This window comes from Camelus ferus, chromosome 26 (assembly GCF_009834535.1).
Source record: "Camelus ferus isolate YT-003-E chromosome 26, BCGSAC_Cfer_1.0, whole genome shotgun sequence".
Lineage (NCBI taxonomy): Eukaryota > Metazoa > Chordata > Mammalia > Artiodactyla > Camelidae > Camelus > Camelus ferus.
Genome location: NC_045721.1, coordinates 3,766,176 through 3,780,010, shown reverse-complemented (window position 1 = coordinate 3,780,010; position 13,835 = coordinate 3,766,176). Strand labels below are relative to the sequence as shown.

The window sequence follows — 13,835 nt, the reverse complement described above, 5'->3', positions numbered from 1 at the left end:
AGGCACCATTAAGAAAGTTAACAGGAAATCCCTAAAAAATGACACTTTCAATTCATATCCAATTGGCCCATCAACATGCAGCTATCACTCATCATTACTATTCATCACAGGATGGCCAACAAACCACAAAGGACAGAATGAAAGAGAAATAAAATGAACAAAATTGCAAACAACAACAAGGAGCCAGGATGCCAACTGTTCATGAGGATGTGGAACAACTGAAATGCTCATGTATTGCTAGTGAAAATGTAAAATAGTAAAACCACTTTAGGAAACTATTTACCAGATTTCAATAAATGTGAATGTGCTCTTACTATAAATCAGCATTTCACCATTAGAAATATGCACATGAAAACACTTGTCAATAGAACACCTGTTTCCTTGTAGCCGATTTATTCATATTGCCTACAAACCAGAAACAATGTCCACTAACAGGTAAATAATTCAATTTTTGGTAATCTACACAACTGTAAAATTTATTAACAAATTCATACATAAAATTACATGCATGAATCTCAAAAACAGAATCTTGAATAAAAGAAGACAACCAAAAAACAAGTATTACTGGATGATCCCTTTCATGTGAAGTTAGAGACAACAAAATAGTGATGTTGGTGGTTATGTCTGAAAAAGGCACAAAGGAACTTTCTGAGGGGTCTGATCTGGGTGAGGGCACACACAAGTTTAGGTATGCAAAAAAAGGTTCAGATTTATGTATTTTGATATGATTATACATGTTTTTTTAAGAATCAGAATCTCTAAAGGGAGGGGACAAGAGGATTTAAGCAACGTTTCACTTTGTTAATAGGATAAGAGAATCAGTGCTATTTCATCTGGCGTTAGCATTGTTATATTTTTATGATTTTAACTATTTTCTTTAAAGTACAAGTTAAAGACATACACTTTTTCATCAGTTTATGTAATCCCTTATATATTCCTCATTTCTAATAGTACATACTTACCTTCTCCTTTTCATCTTCCTTAGTCTTTCTCACCAAAAGTTCTGTTGTATATTCCTTTCAGAAACCTACTTTGGACACTGTGAATCCAGACTACTTCAGCTTAATTTTCTCTTTCATTTTAACAATGATTTATATATGAATATATATGTAAACATAGGCATTAAGATTATTTTTTATACATTGTCATTTTAAAATCATGTTACAAGGTAATTATTAGTATGACTTCACTTACATAAGATATATTTTTAAATGTACATCTTTTCTAGAAAAAATCCAGTAGACTCTATATGCCATTTTGTGTGATAGGAACTTAGGTAAATTTTTTTTTTTTTTTTTGGTTTGTATTTTAAAATTGTTTCATAATGTCCACCTATTACTTGAGAAAGGAAAGGAAACGAAACGAAATGAAACCAAACAAAACCAAAACATTTGCTCTCCCTCAGACAAAACGGCTCCTGAGCACTGCAATTTTAAACACAGAATTTCATGAAGGGATACGCATGATTTGGCACTTGTAGTCCAGTAAAAATAAAACACTCATTTGTTTACAGTGATTTCTGAATTACCTGAGTTTCTGAATCACCGCCGGCACTGGAGTTTGACCCAGTCTTCTCGCCACTGTAATTTGTAGAAGTGATGTTTGCTCTCAGCCCTCCAACCAGCAGGCCCAGCACCTGGGCGGGCTCTGAGCCGACGCTGGGCTCGCCCAGGCCTGGCCTGCTTTTCTGAAGCCGAGGGGCACTGCGACAGGCAGCCCTCCTACCCAGCACGGCCCTCACTTACGATGGCTGGTGGTGGTCAGCCGGCCCAGCCCTGAGAGGAGCAGCAAGAGAGACAGCATTGCGTGGCCGCCGGCCTCGCCACAGCGATGGCGGTTGGACGCTAAACGGCTGCAGCAGGTGGTGCGCGGGCGCCTGGGCTCTAGGCCGGGGCGGGGCGGGGCGGGAGCGGAAGGGGCGGGGCGGGGCGGGGCTGGAGCGGAAGGGGCGGGGCGGGGCGAGTGAGTGAGATGAGAAAGTGTGGCAGCAGAGTCTTGGCTCTGGTCCAGCTCTGAGGAGAGAAGCCCCAGTTGCAGCCCCTGGGCAGGCACCTGCTGTCAGGTGTATGAGGTACAGGAAAGCCCTTGTCTTGCCCAAGTTTGCTTTATTTAAAAAAATTTTGACATTTTAAAGATATTCACGGGGCAACATAAGAGTTATAAACTTCACTTTTTCCTCTTGAAACAGCCAATTTGTTGGTGAAGTTCTTGGCAATATTGATATACATATTATAGCTTTCTGATGCATTGTTTGAATTACTGTAGTAAAGAAAAACTGAACAGAAATTCACGCTATGTTTAGTAGCTGACCATTGCCATTTTAACCATATCTCCTGCCACATTTCTACTTTAAGTTTCCAGTAAAAATAAACATATACACACGCACAAAGAGATATTGCTAAAAACAAAAAACAAAAACTAAAGAAAAGAAAAAAAAGGCTAAGTTAATTCTATCATTGTATATAAGTTTAGTTTTTAGAAAACTCTTCAGTTAAGGTAATGAAATTAAAAAGCTAAATATGAAATGTGTAAATATGTATATATATGCTTTAATCCCTCTGTATGGATTTGTAATTTAAGTATCAGGCAATAAAAATCACAACTGCAAAAAGATTCTGTAAAACAAACTTATTTTCCCATTATGTATTGTTACATTGTGCATAATTTGCCTTTCTAGGAAAATCTGTGGCTAAGGAGACTAAATGATAGGTTAAAAATAAATATTTTTCCCTAGCTGTAGGCACATGGAAAAGCAATAGTATCAACTTGGAAAAAGCATTCATTTTAATGGCTTAATATGCAGGTTGGCAACTTGCATAATTTCACTTTCCAAGGATTTTTGACAGACAGTTCTTAAGTTGTCTTTCCATGGAATATTTGTGCTTGCATTCCTTACATGCAATATTTATATACAAAAGCAAATGACTGTATTGTGTTTTCTCAATTTGTGAAAGGAAACAAAATGGAAAAACATGTAAAGCTAGCCTGTTTTTAAAAAGTTTTTTCATGCTTACCTACATCATTTTTGTGTCTATCAAGAAAATAGTTGTGCAAAGAATAGCAAATGATAACAGAGGAAATTTAACTTCAAAATAGCCAATCCAGCATATTTCATGAGTGTATTTATTGCCTAATTATTTAATTTTCATTTAGTGCATGTTGTATCACATATTTATTTAATATTTTAAATATTTCTACATACCTTAAAATTAGTAATTTATTTTTTTCTGATTATATGAAAATTAAAGGAATTTAATATGTCAGGATTGAATGTGCTGCTCTAAAGTATAATGACTTTCTGATTGTCTATAACCTGATCAAACTTTGAAGTCTAACATATGTTGTTGAAGGCATGATAAGCATTAAAAAGTTGTTCCTGTTATAACTGAAAATCTCTGTAGTTCAGTCAAATAACTAAATGAGGAAATATATATATTTATTATTTAAATTCATTTGTGTGTTGGTATTGACTGCTCATTTTTTAATGGACATGACTTACAGGCATTCAAATCATTTGTCTTTAATTCAACAATTTTTTACATGCTTACTGCAAGCCTGAAACTAGGCCAGTGTCAGAATGTGTGTGACACCATCCCTGTCTCCAGGGACATCAGAGACTAGCAGAAATGTGGATGTGACTGGAGATGCCATGGGTAGAAAAATTCTTCGTTAGAGGGATGTTCAAAATTCTCTGGGAATAGTATTAAGATACTTTTGTTTACAGATATCAAGTGAAGCTTAGGAGTGTGACATTTGAGATCTCAGTCATTTACAGATGAGGAGATAACTGATATGGGTATTGGTATATTTGAGGACTTTATTCTTAATTTAAAATCATCCAAAAAGTTTAGGGCAAATGAATGATGGATTTTTGTGTTCAAATGATTACTTGTAAAAGTCTGGTTGTGGTAGGATTGAGAATGATGACTGGAAGCAATGAGTTCATTAAGGGGAATTTTTCCATAGTTTAGGATAAAAATGTCTACATCCTCAAGATTAGAGAGTGGGAAGACAAAGTAAGTTATTGACAGTATCTCCCAGATATTTAGGAAAAAAACAGGTTTATTGAATAACTTGACATGAAGGTTAATGAAACTTTTAAGATGACTAAGCAACTGTGATGAGAGTGGCACCAATTCTAGAAGTAGATTTGAACAGGGAGTGGGAGATAATGAGTTAAGTTAAATATATGTTGAACCCAAAGTATTTGTGGAATAGCAGTACAGATACTGGATGGGTTGTTGGAAATATGAGTCATGCTCTAGAGTTTAAATTGAAATATATAGATTTATGAACATATAAAAAAGGAATTTGAAAGAACAAGAGTGAATAAGGTCATCTAAGAGAAGCATATGGAAAGAAAGAGGCAGTCGAAAATAGAACTGTGGGCAATGCAGATGACTTGGGGATTAGGAGAAAAGAATCCAGATAGTAAATGAAACTAAAGATTAAGGTCAGCAAGGAAGTAGAAGATGGTATAATTATGGTGACTAAAAAGAAAATAACAGAATTTCAGAGGGGGCAATTAGCAATTTCAAATGCTACTCAGAGATCAAGTTGAATGAGAACTGAGAAAGTGATTATTGTGTGGTAGTAACGAGTCAATAGTGAACATCTCTACTGTGTCCTCCAAGAAGCAGAGGCTGAGGAAGAGTTAGAGAGCAAAATGGTTTTTAGGGAGCAAAATCTGTGAAAGGAAGGAGGAAGCAGAATTGGATAAGGGGAGTCTAGGACCATAATGAAGACTTGACTGACTTTCTGCCAACTCAAGCAAGGGAGCTGCAGAGCAAACACTGAGAAGCACCAGAGCAAAGATGGCTCATTAAAGGAGACAAAGTTTAGGCCTTCCTACCAATGTTTTGCTTGTTAATTGAACTGATACACACCCACAAGGCCATGTAGTTGTTTCAAAAGCTGAAACAGATCTTAAATCAGCTAAGAATCTGAGGATGCCACACTCCTCCCTTGGGAAGAAATCCTTTCTTGAAGGGGGATCTGAGTGGTGCATTTTTCTCTTAGCCGAATAAACCTTGCTAGAATCTGGCAGAATATCATGCAGAAAGTTAGGAAAGAAAGTGGAGTGAGGAAATGCAGACATTAGCAGAAGTAGCCTATATTTTTTAGGAGGGTCAATGAAAGATCCAGTTAGGAAGGAACAGACTTAGCAAGGCTGAAGTTGGAAGATAAGGATGATTAGAAAATAAAATACGAAAGTAAAAAGAAAATTGAATCACTTTGAAAGAGACATGATTAAAACACTAAATTAATAATCTATTACTGTTTTTTGTAAAGAAGGGAGAAATATTGTGCCAAATGAATTAACATTTGGAGGGTGATAAAAGCACCAGTTCAGAATGTTAAGAGGCGTTGTCTACTGTGTGACATAAGATGTACAGTAAATAGTAATATTTCCTAATTAGAATGTAAGTTGCATAGGGCAGGGATTTTTTAAAATTTCCATTTTTCTCACTGTGCCTAGGACGATGTCTAGAATATGGTAAGTACTTCATAACAATATGTTGACTGAATACATATTTGTTGAATTAGCTATATAGTTAATTAAAACGAGTTACCTGCAGGGGCAAAAACATAGTTTGAGATAAACTTTAAGAGAGCAGAGCATGGAATATTGCCATGACATATGCTGTAGCAATTTCCCAACAAATTCCCATGAATGATAAATGAAATCACTGTCATGGACAGAAAGGGCATGCAAATATTTGAGGTAAGGAGAAAAAAGATGCCAAGGCTAAGGCAGTCTGAGATTTCTAGGTGTAAAGATGTATTTTTTCCATAGTTTCCACATATATTCTTGATAGTGTATGTGGAGGAAAAAATAGAATGTTGTTGAAGAGATGTTATGTGAGGGCAGGGGCTATGGATGGTGGACCAGAATGTACTTAGACCTATGATGAGCTTCAGTTTTTTCCCAAGATATGAAAATGATGAAATTTATCTTGAAGAGATAAATTATAAGCCATTACATAAGATCATAAATATGGAACACCTCATTTAATACAGTAACATGCTTTCTTATAATGTAGTTGAACTTGTTTGGATAGCTAAAGGAAGAATATAGGCATATTTCATGCAATGTGGAGGATGATATATTATGAAAAAATTCCTCTGGAACAATAGTAATTAAAGTGCTTGATAAAACTATAAATATATATAGCTGACCCTTGAACAACACAGGTTTGAACTGTGTGAGTCCACTTACACTCAGATTTTTTTTTTCAATAGTAAATAGTACAGTACTACATGATCTAGGTTGGCTGAATCTTTCCTTGCTTAAATATTTGTAGGTGGAATCATGCATATGGAGGAGCAAAGCGTATGGAGGGAATACTGTAAGTTTTATGCAGATTTTGGACTGTGTAGAGGGTCAGCGTCCCTAACCACCACATTGTTCAAGAGGTCAATTACATATGTAAGTGTATACATATGTTTATTATATATATATATTATAACATATTTATTTAAAGTATAACCTCAAATCCATATGTTCAAGAAAGTAAGAGAAATCCTCAACAGCAAAAAAATGAAGCGACAGATATAAGCCTAAATGGTAAACAGGCATTAAATTTTGAGAGGGCTTTAGAGATGTTGCCTAATAGTTTTCTTTCCTACAAGCATATTAAAGTATAATTGATGTACAATAATATGCACATATTTAAAATCTACAACTCCATGAATTTTGACATATGAATACAATCTTGAAACTGTAATCAAAATAGTAAGCATATCCATTACCTCCAAATATTGTCTTACATCCATTTGTAAACCATGTGCCCTACCAGCACCCCCACCCTCAGGAAACCACTGATTGGGTTGCTTTTAGTCAGTATAGATTAGATTTCCTTCTCTAAAATTGCATGTAAATTTAATCATAATGTATGTACAACTTTTTTGAACTGACTTCTTTTTCAGCAAAAGTATTTTAAGATTTATTCATCTTATGTATACAAATACTTCATTCCTGTTTATGATTAAGTAGTATTCTATTGTTTGATACACCACAATCTGTTTATCCATCTACATGCTCATAGACAATAGGACTGTATCCCATTTTTACTATTACAAATAAAGCTTTTACAAACAAGTCCTTGTGTGGCTCTTTGTTTTCATTTCTCTTAAGTAAACATCTAGCAGAGGAAAGGCTGGGTAATAAGGTTAATATATGGTTAACTTTATAGTAAAATTCCAAGCAGTTTTCCAAAATGTTTATGCAATTTCACGCACTTACCAGCAATAAATGATTCCCAGTTGCTCTAAATTTTTTGTCAATATTTGATAAGTTAGTCTTAATATTAATGATTCTAAGTGGGTTGTAAATTATATCCTATTGTGGTTTAATTTTGCACTTACATAATAACTAATGATGCTAAGTGGATTTTCACATGCTTATGTGATCCATATATCTTCTTCAATGAAGTGTCAATTCAAATCTTTGTCCAGTTTAATTGGGTTGTCTGTGTTCAAGCTATTCAATTGTGAGTGTTCTTGATATAAGAATTTGTTTAATATAGATTTTCAAATTTTTTCCAAAGTTTATGCTTGTCATTATATATTTTTGACACTTTTTTGTAATGAGCAAAATTTCCCATTTTAATGACTCCAATTTATCAATTTTTCCTTAACAGCTTGTGCTTTGTTTTCTAAGAAATCATTACCTAAACTGAGATTGCTAAGATTTTGCTCTAAGTGTTTCTTACAGAGATTGTATAGTTTTTGTTCTTATATTTTATTCTATGATCCATTTTGAGTCAATTTTTTTAATAAGGTGTGAGACTGGTCAAGATTCTTTGATGAATATTGGTCAAGATGCTCAAGAGAGCATCAATAGCAGATTGACCAAAAATAAGAAAGAATTAGTGAATTAAAAAACAGGTCCTTTGACCCCAAACACCCAAAGCAATCTTGAGAAAAAAGAACAAAGCTGGAGGTATCAAGTTCCCTGACTTCAGACTAAACTACAAAACTACAGTGATCAAAACAGCATGGTACTGGTGCAAAAACAGACACATAGATCAATGGAATAAAATTGAAAGGCCAGAAATAAACCCACACAACTATAGTCAATTAATCTGTGACAAAGGAGGTAAGAACATACAATGGAGAAAAGATCATCTCTTCAATAAGTGGTGCTGGGAAAACTGGACAGCTACGTGTAAAACAATGAAATTAGAATATTTTCTTATACCACATACAAAAATAAATTCAAAACAGATTAAAGACCTAAATGTAAAACCAGAAACCATAAAACTGTTAGAAGAAAACATAGACAGAACACTCTTTGATGTAAAAGCAATTTTTTCTATCTGTCCCCCAAGGCAAAGGAAACAAAAGAAAAAAAATGACCTAATTAAACTTAAGAGCTCTTGCACAGCAATGGAAGCCATCAACAAAAGAAAATGATAACCTACTTAATGGGAACAATATTTGCAAATGATATGACTGATGAAAGGTTACTATCCAAAATATATAATTAGCTCATAAACTCAACCTCAGTATGGAGGTTCTGAAAAAACTAAAATTGGAATTACCATATGATCTAGCAATTCTACTCCGGGGTATATATCCAAAGAAAACAAAAACACTAACTTGAAAATATATGTGCATCCCAATACTCAGAGCATCATTATTTACAATAGCCAAGACATGGAAGTAACACAAGTGCCCATCAACAGACAATTGGATTAAGAAGACATGACATATATATATACAATGGACTATTACTCAGCCATAAAAAGGGTGAAATTCTGCCATCTGCAGCAACATGAAGACTATTATGATTAGTGAAATAAGTCAGACAAAGTCAAATAGTGTATGTCACTTATATGTGGAATCTAAAAAAATAATACAACTGAATATATGTGCAAAACAAAAACAGACTCTCAGATATAGAAAACAAACTAGTGGTTACCAAAGGGGAGATGGAATCGGGGACAGGCAAGTTAGGGGTATGGGATTAATAGATACAAACTGCTACGTATAAAACAGACAAGCAACAAGGATATATTGTACAGCACAGGGAATACAGACAATATTTTATAATAGCCTTATGGAGTATAATTTATAAAAATATTGATTCACTATGTGGTATACCTGAAACTAATATAATATAGTAAATCAATACAACTTTAATATAAAAAAGAGATTCTCTGAAATCATCCAGAGGAGAAAATTTCTTTTAAAAAAATGAAAAAGAGTAAAGAAGACCTACCTAAGTATGTAATACTATAACAGAAACAATGTAGACATCACTACATTCCGAAAATGAGAAGAGAGAGAAGGGGGCAGAAAGCTTATTTATAGAAATAATGACTGAAAAATTCTCAAAGCTGGGGAAAGATATGGATATCCAAGTTTATGAAACTAACTGGTCACCTCAAAATTTTATCCCCATACAATCTTCTCCAACACATATTATAAAAATTTGGTCTAAATTTTTCAAAAATTGGGAAAGAGAGAAAAATTTTAAAGCAGCAAGAGAAAAAAAAATCCTGTAAATATAAGGGAATTGTAACAAGGATGTTAGTGAATATTTCAGCAGAAACCTTGAAGGTCAGGAGAGAGTGAGATGATGTGTTCAAAGTGCTGACAGTTGCTGCCAAACAAGAATAATTTACCTATCAATGTTATATTTAAGAATTGAAGGAAAGAAAAGGACTTTACTAAACAAACAAAAAAAATTGAGAGAGATCATCAACATTAGACCTGTCTTACAAGTGAGCAAAGGAGTTCTAGAAGCTGAAATGAAAGCATGCAAATTAGTAACATGAAAATACATAAAAATGTAAAAACCATCAGTAACATTAAGTATACAGTAAAATTCAGAATACTCTAACACTTTAACTTGGTTGTGTGCTAATCGTTTAAATCTAGTATAAAATTAAAAGGACAAAGGTATTAAATATAACTGTATCTTCAATGATGTCTTCATGCATAAACAACAAAAAATATAAATTGTGACATCAAAAACATAAACTATCAGAAATGAGTAAAAAGTTTTATATGCAAAGTTAAGCAGTTATCAATTTAAACTAGACTGTAATATCTATATTTTCTCTAAACCTCATGGTGAACACAAAGCAAAACCTACAGTAGATGCATAAGGCATAAGGAGAACGGAATCACAGCACATCGTTATAAAACAATCTTACCTATAATAAAAGAATTGGCACTTGGTTTCTTAGTGTCCGTATTCCTTTGCGTGTATATTCTGACCTGAGAATTAACATAGAAATCCGCCGGTAGAGAAGCTTAAAATAGACAACTGTCTACTACTAAACATACTGTAATTTCGTTTTCCTTTTTCCTTCACATTCAGCCATTGCACCAGAACGCTATGACATGGATTATTAATAGTGCCAAGAACTTCACCAGCGAATGGCCTACATGCAGAGGAAAAAGTTCAGTTTATAACGCTGACGTGACGCCTGAATAACTTTAAAAGGTCAAATGTTTGGAAATAAAGCACACTTGGGCAGGACGAGGGCTCCCGTGTGCTTACCTCATACACCTGACAGCAGGTGTGCACCCTGGGTCTGCAATAGCGGCTTCCGGGTCCAAGGAGCTGGGGGCGGGGCCAGGACACCTCTGCCGACCTTCGGCTCCAGTCAGCCGCCCCGCCCCCTCCGCTCCCCCCCGCCCCCTCCGCTCCCGCCCCGCCCCGGTCTAGAGCCCAGGCTCCCGCGCACCACCTGCTGCAGCCGTTTAGCGTCCAACCGCCATCGCTGTGGCGAGGCCGGCGGCCACGCAATGCTGTCTCTCTTGCTGCTCCTCTCAGGGCTGGGCCGGCTGACCACCACCAGCCATCGTAAGTGAGGGCCCTGCTGGGTAGCAGGGCTGCCCGTCGCGGTGCCCCTCGGCTTCAGAAAAGCAGGCCAGGCCTGGGCGAGCCCAGCGTCGGCTCAGAGCCCGCCCTGGTGCAGGGTCCTGCTGGGCCTGCTGCTTGGAGGGCCGAGAGCAGGCCTGGGGCAGTTGTCCCTCAGGACCTGAGCCTGCGCCGCGGGAGGGGGCGCCGGCCCTCCCGGGAGGTGGGGGAAGGAGGGAGCCTGGGTGGGGTCCTGGGGCCGGGCCCTTCTTCCCCTACTGAGGCCTGAGGTCAGCCAGCCCCAAGGGTCTGTGGACGGTGGTAGGGAAACAACACTCCCACTTGGAGAGGAGCCTCTTTCTGAATCCTCCACGGTCTGATTTTGTGGTGTGTGTGTGTTGGAGCTTGGAAAATCCGAGAGTAATGTGAGAGGAAGGACAAGTTAGTGAAGAGTAAGGATGTCGCTATGCGTTGGGTGACGCTGACACATGCTTTCCTTACTGCAGAGTCTGAAACATCACTTCTACAAATTATAGTGCCGCAGAAGATTGGGTCAAACTCCAGTGCCGACGGTGATTCAGAAACGCAGGTAATTCAGAAATCAGTTTAAACATATGAGTGTTTTATTTTTACTGGACTATAAGATCTAAATCAGTTTACGCATGTTCCCTTCATGAAATTTTGAGTTTAAAATTACAGTGCTCAGGAGACATTTTGTTTGAGGGAGAACAAACGTTTTATTTTAAGTAATAGGTGGGTATTACGAAAAAATTTTAAAACACAGACTGAAAAAAATAAAAAATTACCCAGATACCTATCACACAAAATGGCATATGGAATCTACTGGGTTTTTTTCTAGAAAAGATGTACGTTTAAAAATACATGCTATGTAAGTGAGGTCATACTAATATTTACCTTATAATATGATTTTAAAATGATTTAAAATACATAACCAATAACTTCATGTCTGTATTTAATTATATGCACATATAAATGTTTGTAAAGCTGAAAGTAATTATTGATCTAATTAAACTGGTAAACCATGTACATGGTAAAATTAATCTAGACAGTATAGAACGTGAAGAAAGTGACTATCCACCTCGTTTTCTAAAGGTAGTAAATTTGAATGAAATGATCTTTGAATGACATGCATACACACACACACACATATATTTTTTATAATCATGTAGGAGAGTTTTAATTGGGTTTTCCATTTATTTGTAAAGCTAGGATTTACTTTTATGATAATAAATGCAGCTCTGTCATTATTTTTCCTCACTGCAAGATGTCTTATTATATGGATGTAACATCATACAGTGCTTCAAATTTTAGACATGTAGTTTCATAAACCTTCTTTGAATAGTCATCTCAATGGAAAGAACTGCAAGCCATTTAAAATTTTTTTGATAAATATTTTTTGATGGAAAATTGCATTATGTTCGACCCCTATTAACGAAGAATAATATTGCTTGTCTTCCTGCGGCCTCTTCAGGCTTGCTTCAGTCTTTTCATCTTTGCTCTTGCAAACATCGCAGTGAACGCTTCACTTTTAACAGGTATTTTCTGGTTAAGCCTTAACAAGAGATGCCTTTATATATAGTGACTGATTTATTTTGTTAGTTGTCCATATCTTAACTGGTTTTGACTTCTCTTTTAATAAGTATTAGCAGCTTTGGGCAGGACACTTTGTTTTCAGGAAGGAGTGTTGATGTAAAGACACACAGGGATGAATAGGAATTAGAGGATTAGAACCTCAGTAGCAAGGTTTGAGGGCAGTTTGTCAGTTGTCAACTGAAAAACTGTTAGATACTGAGGCAGGTTTTATAGACTGAGAGGTCTACTTCTGACTGTCCTACTGTGTGGCACCAAGAAAAGCCAGCAATTGTGTATTTATAAAGCAATCAAACCCCCAAATTAACATTTGGAGACATCCTAAAATTCTTCATAAAGAAAAGGAAAATATGAACCACAAAAATAACTTAATGGATAACGTGAACCCAAGGAAGTTTATGTATTGTTTTCCCTTTTTTGCTCCTTATTAAGACACACTAGACTCCACAGAGTGTCATACATGAGGCTTTTATTTAATGGTAAAGCATATGGTGCAGCAAGGGAAGGAGAATTCAGGCAAGTGTCAGGAATCCAGGAAACGTCTACAGTGAGCTCCCTAAGAACCCAATCTCTGTGCTCCTGGAACATGCTGAGCCTCTGGCTTGAAAGAACAAGATTTATGGAAGGGATTTGGCTTTGGGAGGACTTACAAAGCTTTCAGTGGGTGACTCTTTTAAGTAGCCAACCCTTTTTTGTCAAACTAGTTAGGGAAACACAGCAGAAGCAAAATCTTGGCCAGGGGAGCTCTGAACCCTAAACGGTACGTTATAAATCTCAGCGCCTTTGTCTTAGCCAAGAGTCAGGAACATCCAGACTTGTAGGCATGCCCCGAATAGAGCTTTTCTGGCCAAGCTGTACTTATGCTCTTTCTCTGATGTGAATAATACTTCTCAAGAATACTCCTAATTTTCAAGAATATACAGCATCATCCAACAAAATTGACCACAGGAAGGAAAAGAGAGAAATAAATAAAAAGCAAATACCAAAGTGGGTATAGAGGGAACATATCTCAACATAATAAAAGCTATATATGACAAACCTACAGCCAGCATAGTACTCAATGGTGAAAAACTCAAAAGCTTCCCACTAAAATCTGGGACAGTACAAGGCTGCCCACTATCACCACTCCTGTTCAACATAGTCTTGGAAGTCCAGGCAAGAGAGAGAAATAAAAGGGATCCAAATTGGAAAAGAAGAGGTAAAAGTGTCACTATATGCAGATGACATGATACTATATATAAAACCCTAAAAGGTCCACACAAAAGCTACTAGAAATAATTAAAGAATTCAGCAAGGTAGCAGGTTACAAGATGAATGTTCAAAAATCAGTTGCATTTCTTTACACTAATGATGAATCAACAGAAAAATTTGAAAGTAAAGAAACAATCCCCTTTAAAATAGCACC

At 36.2% G+C, this 13,835-nt stretch overlaps 2 protein-coding genes across 13 annotated transcripts in view; one reads left to right on the top strand and one right to left on the bottom strand.

Moving 5' to 3' along the window:
- Positions 1-1,886, bottom strand: part of ADAM2 (ADAM metallopeptidase domain 2) — a 61,511-nt gene extending 59,625 nt beyond the window's left edge. For 7 of the 12 annotated variants that reach the window (XM_032468426.1, XM_032468437.1, XM_032468424.1 and 4 more), the window contains exon 1: positions 1,529-1,886. The gene's annotated coding sequence lies outside the window, so the exon portion shown is untranslated. The remainder of the gene's footprint in view (positions 1-1,528) is intronic. The other 5 variants (XM_032468428.1, XM_032468429.1, XM_032468432.1 and 2 more) reach the window with 2 other exon arrangements.
- Positions 1,887-10,747: 8,861 nt separating this feature from the next.
- The window catches only part of LOC102518756 (A disintegrin and metallopeptidase domain 3), a 59,049-nt gene continuing 55,961 nt past the window's right edge, over positions 10,748-13,835 (top strand). The window contains exons 1-2 of the mRNA XM_032468689.1: positions 10,748-10,822; positions 11,326-11,408. Of these exons, the coding sequence (XP_032324580.1) occupies positions 10,765-10,822; positions 11,326-11,408 (141 nt within the window). The 5' untranslated portion in view covers positions 10,748-10,764. The remainder of the gene's footprint in view (positions 10,823-11,325; positions 11,409-13,835) is intronic.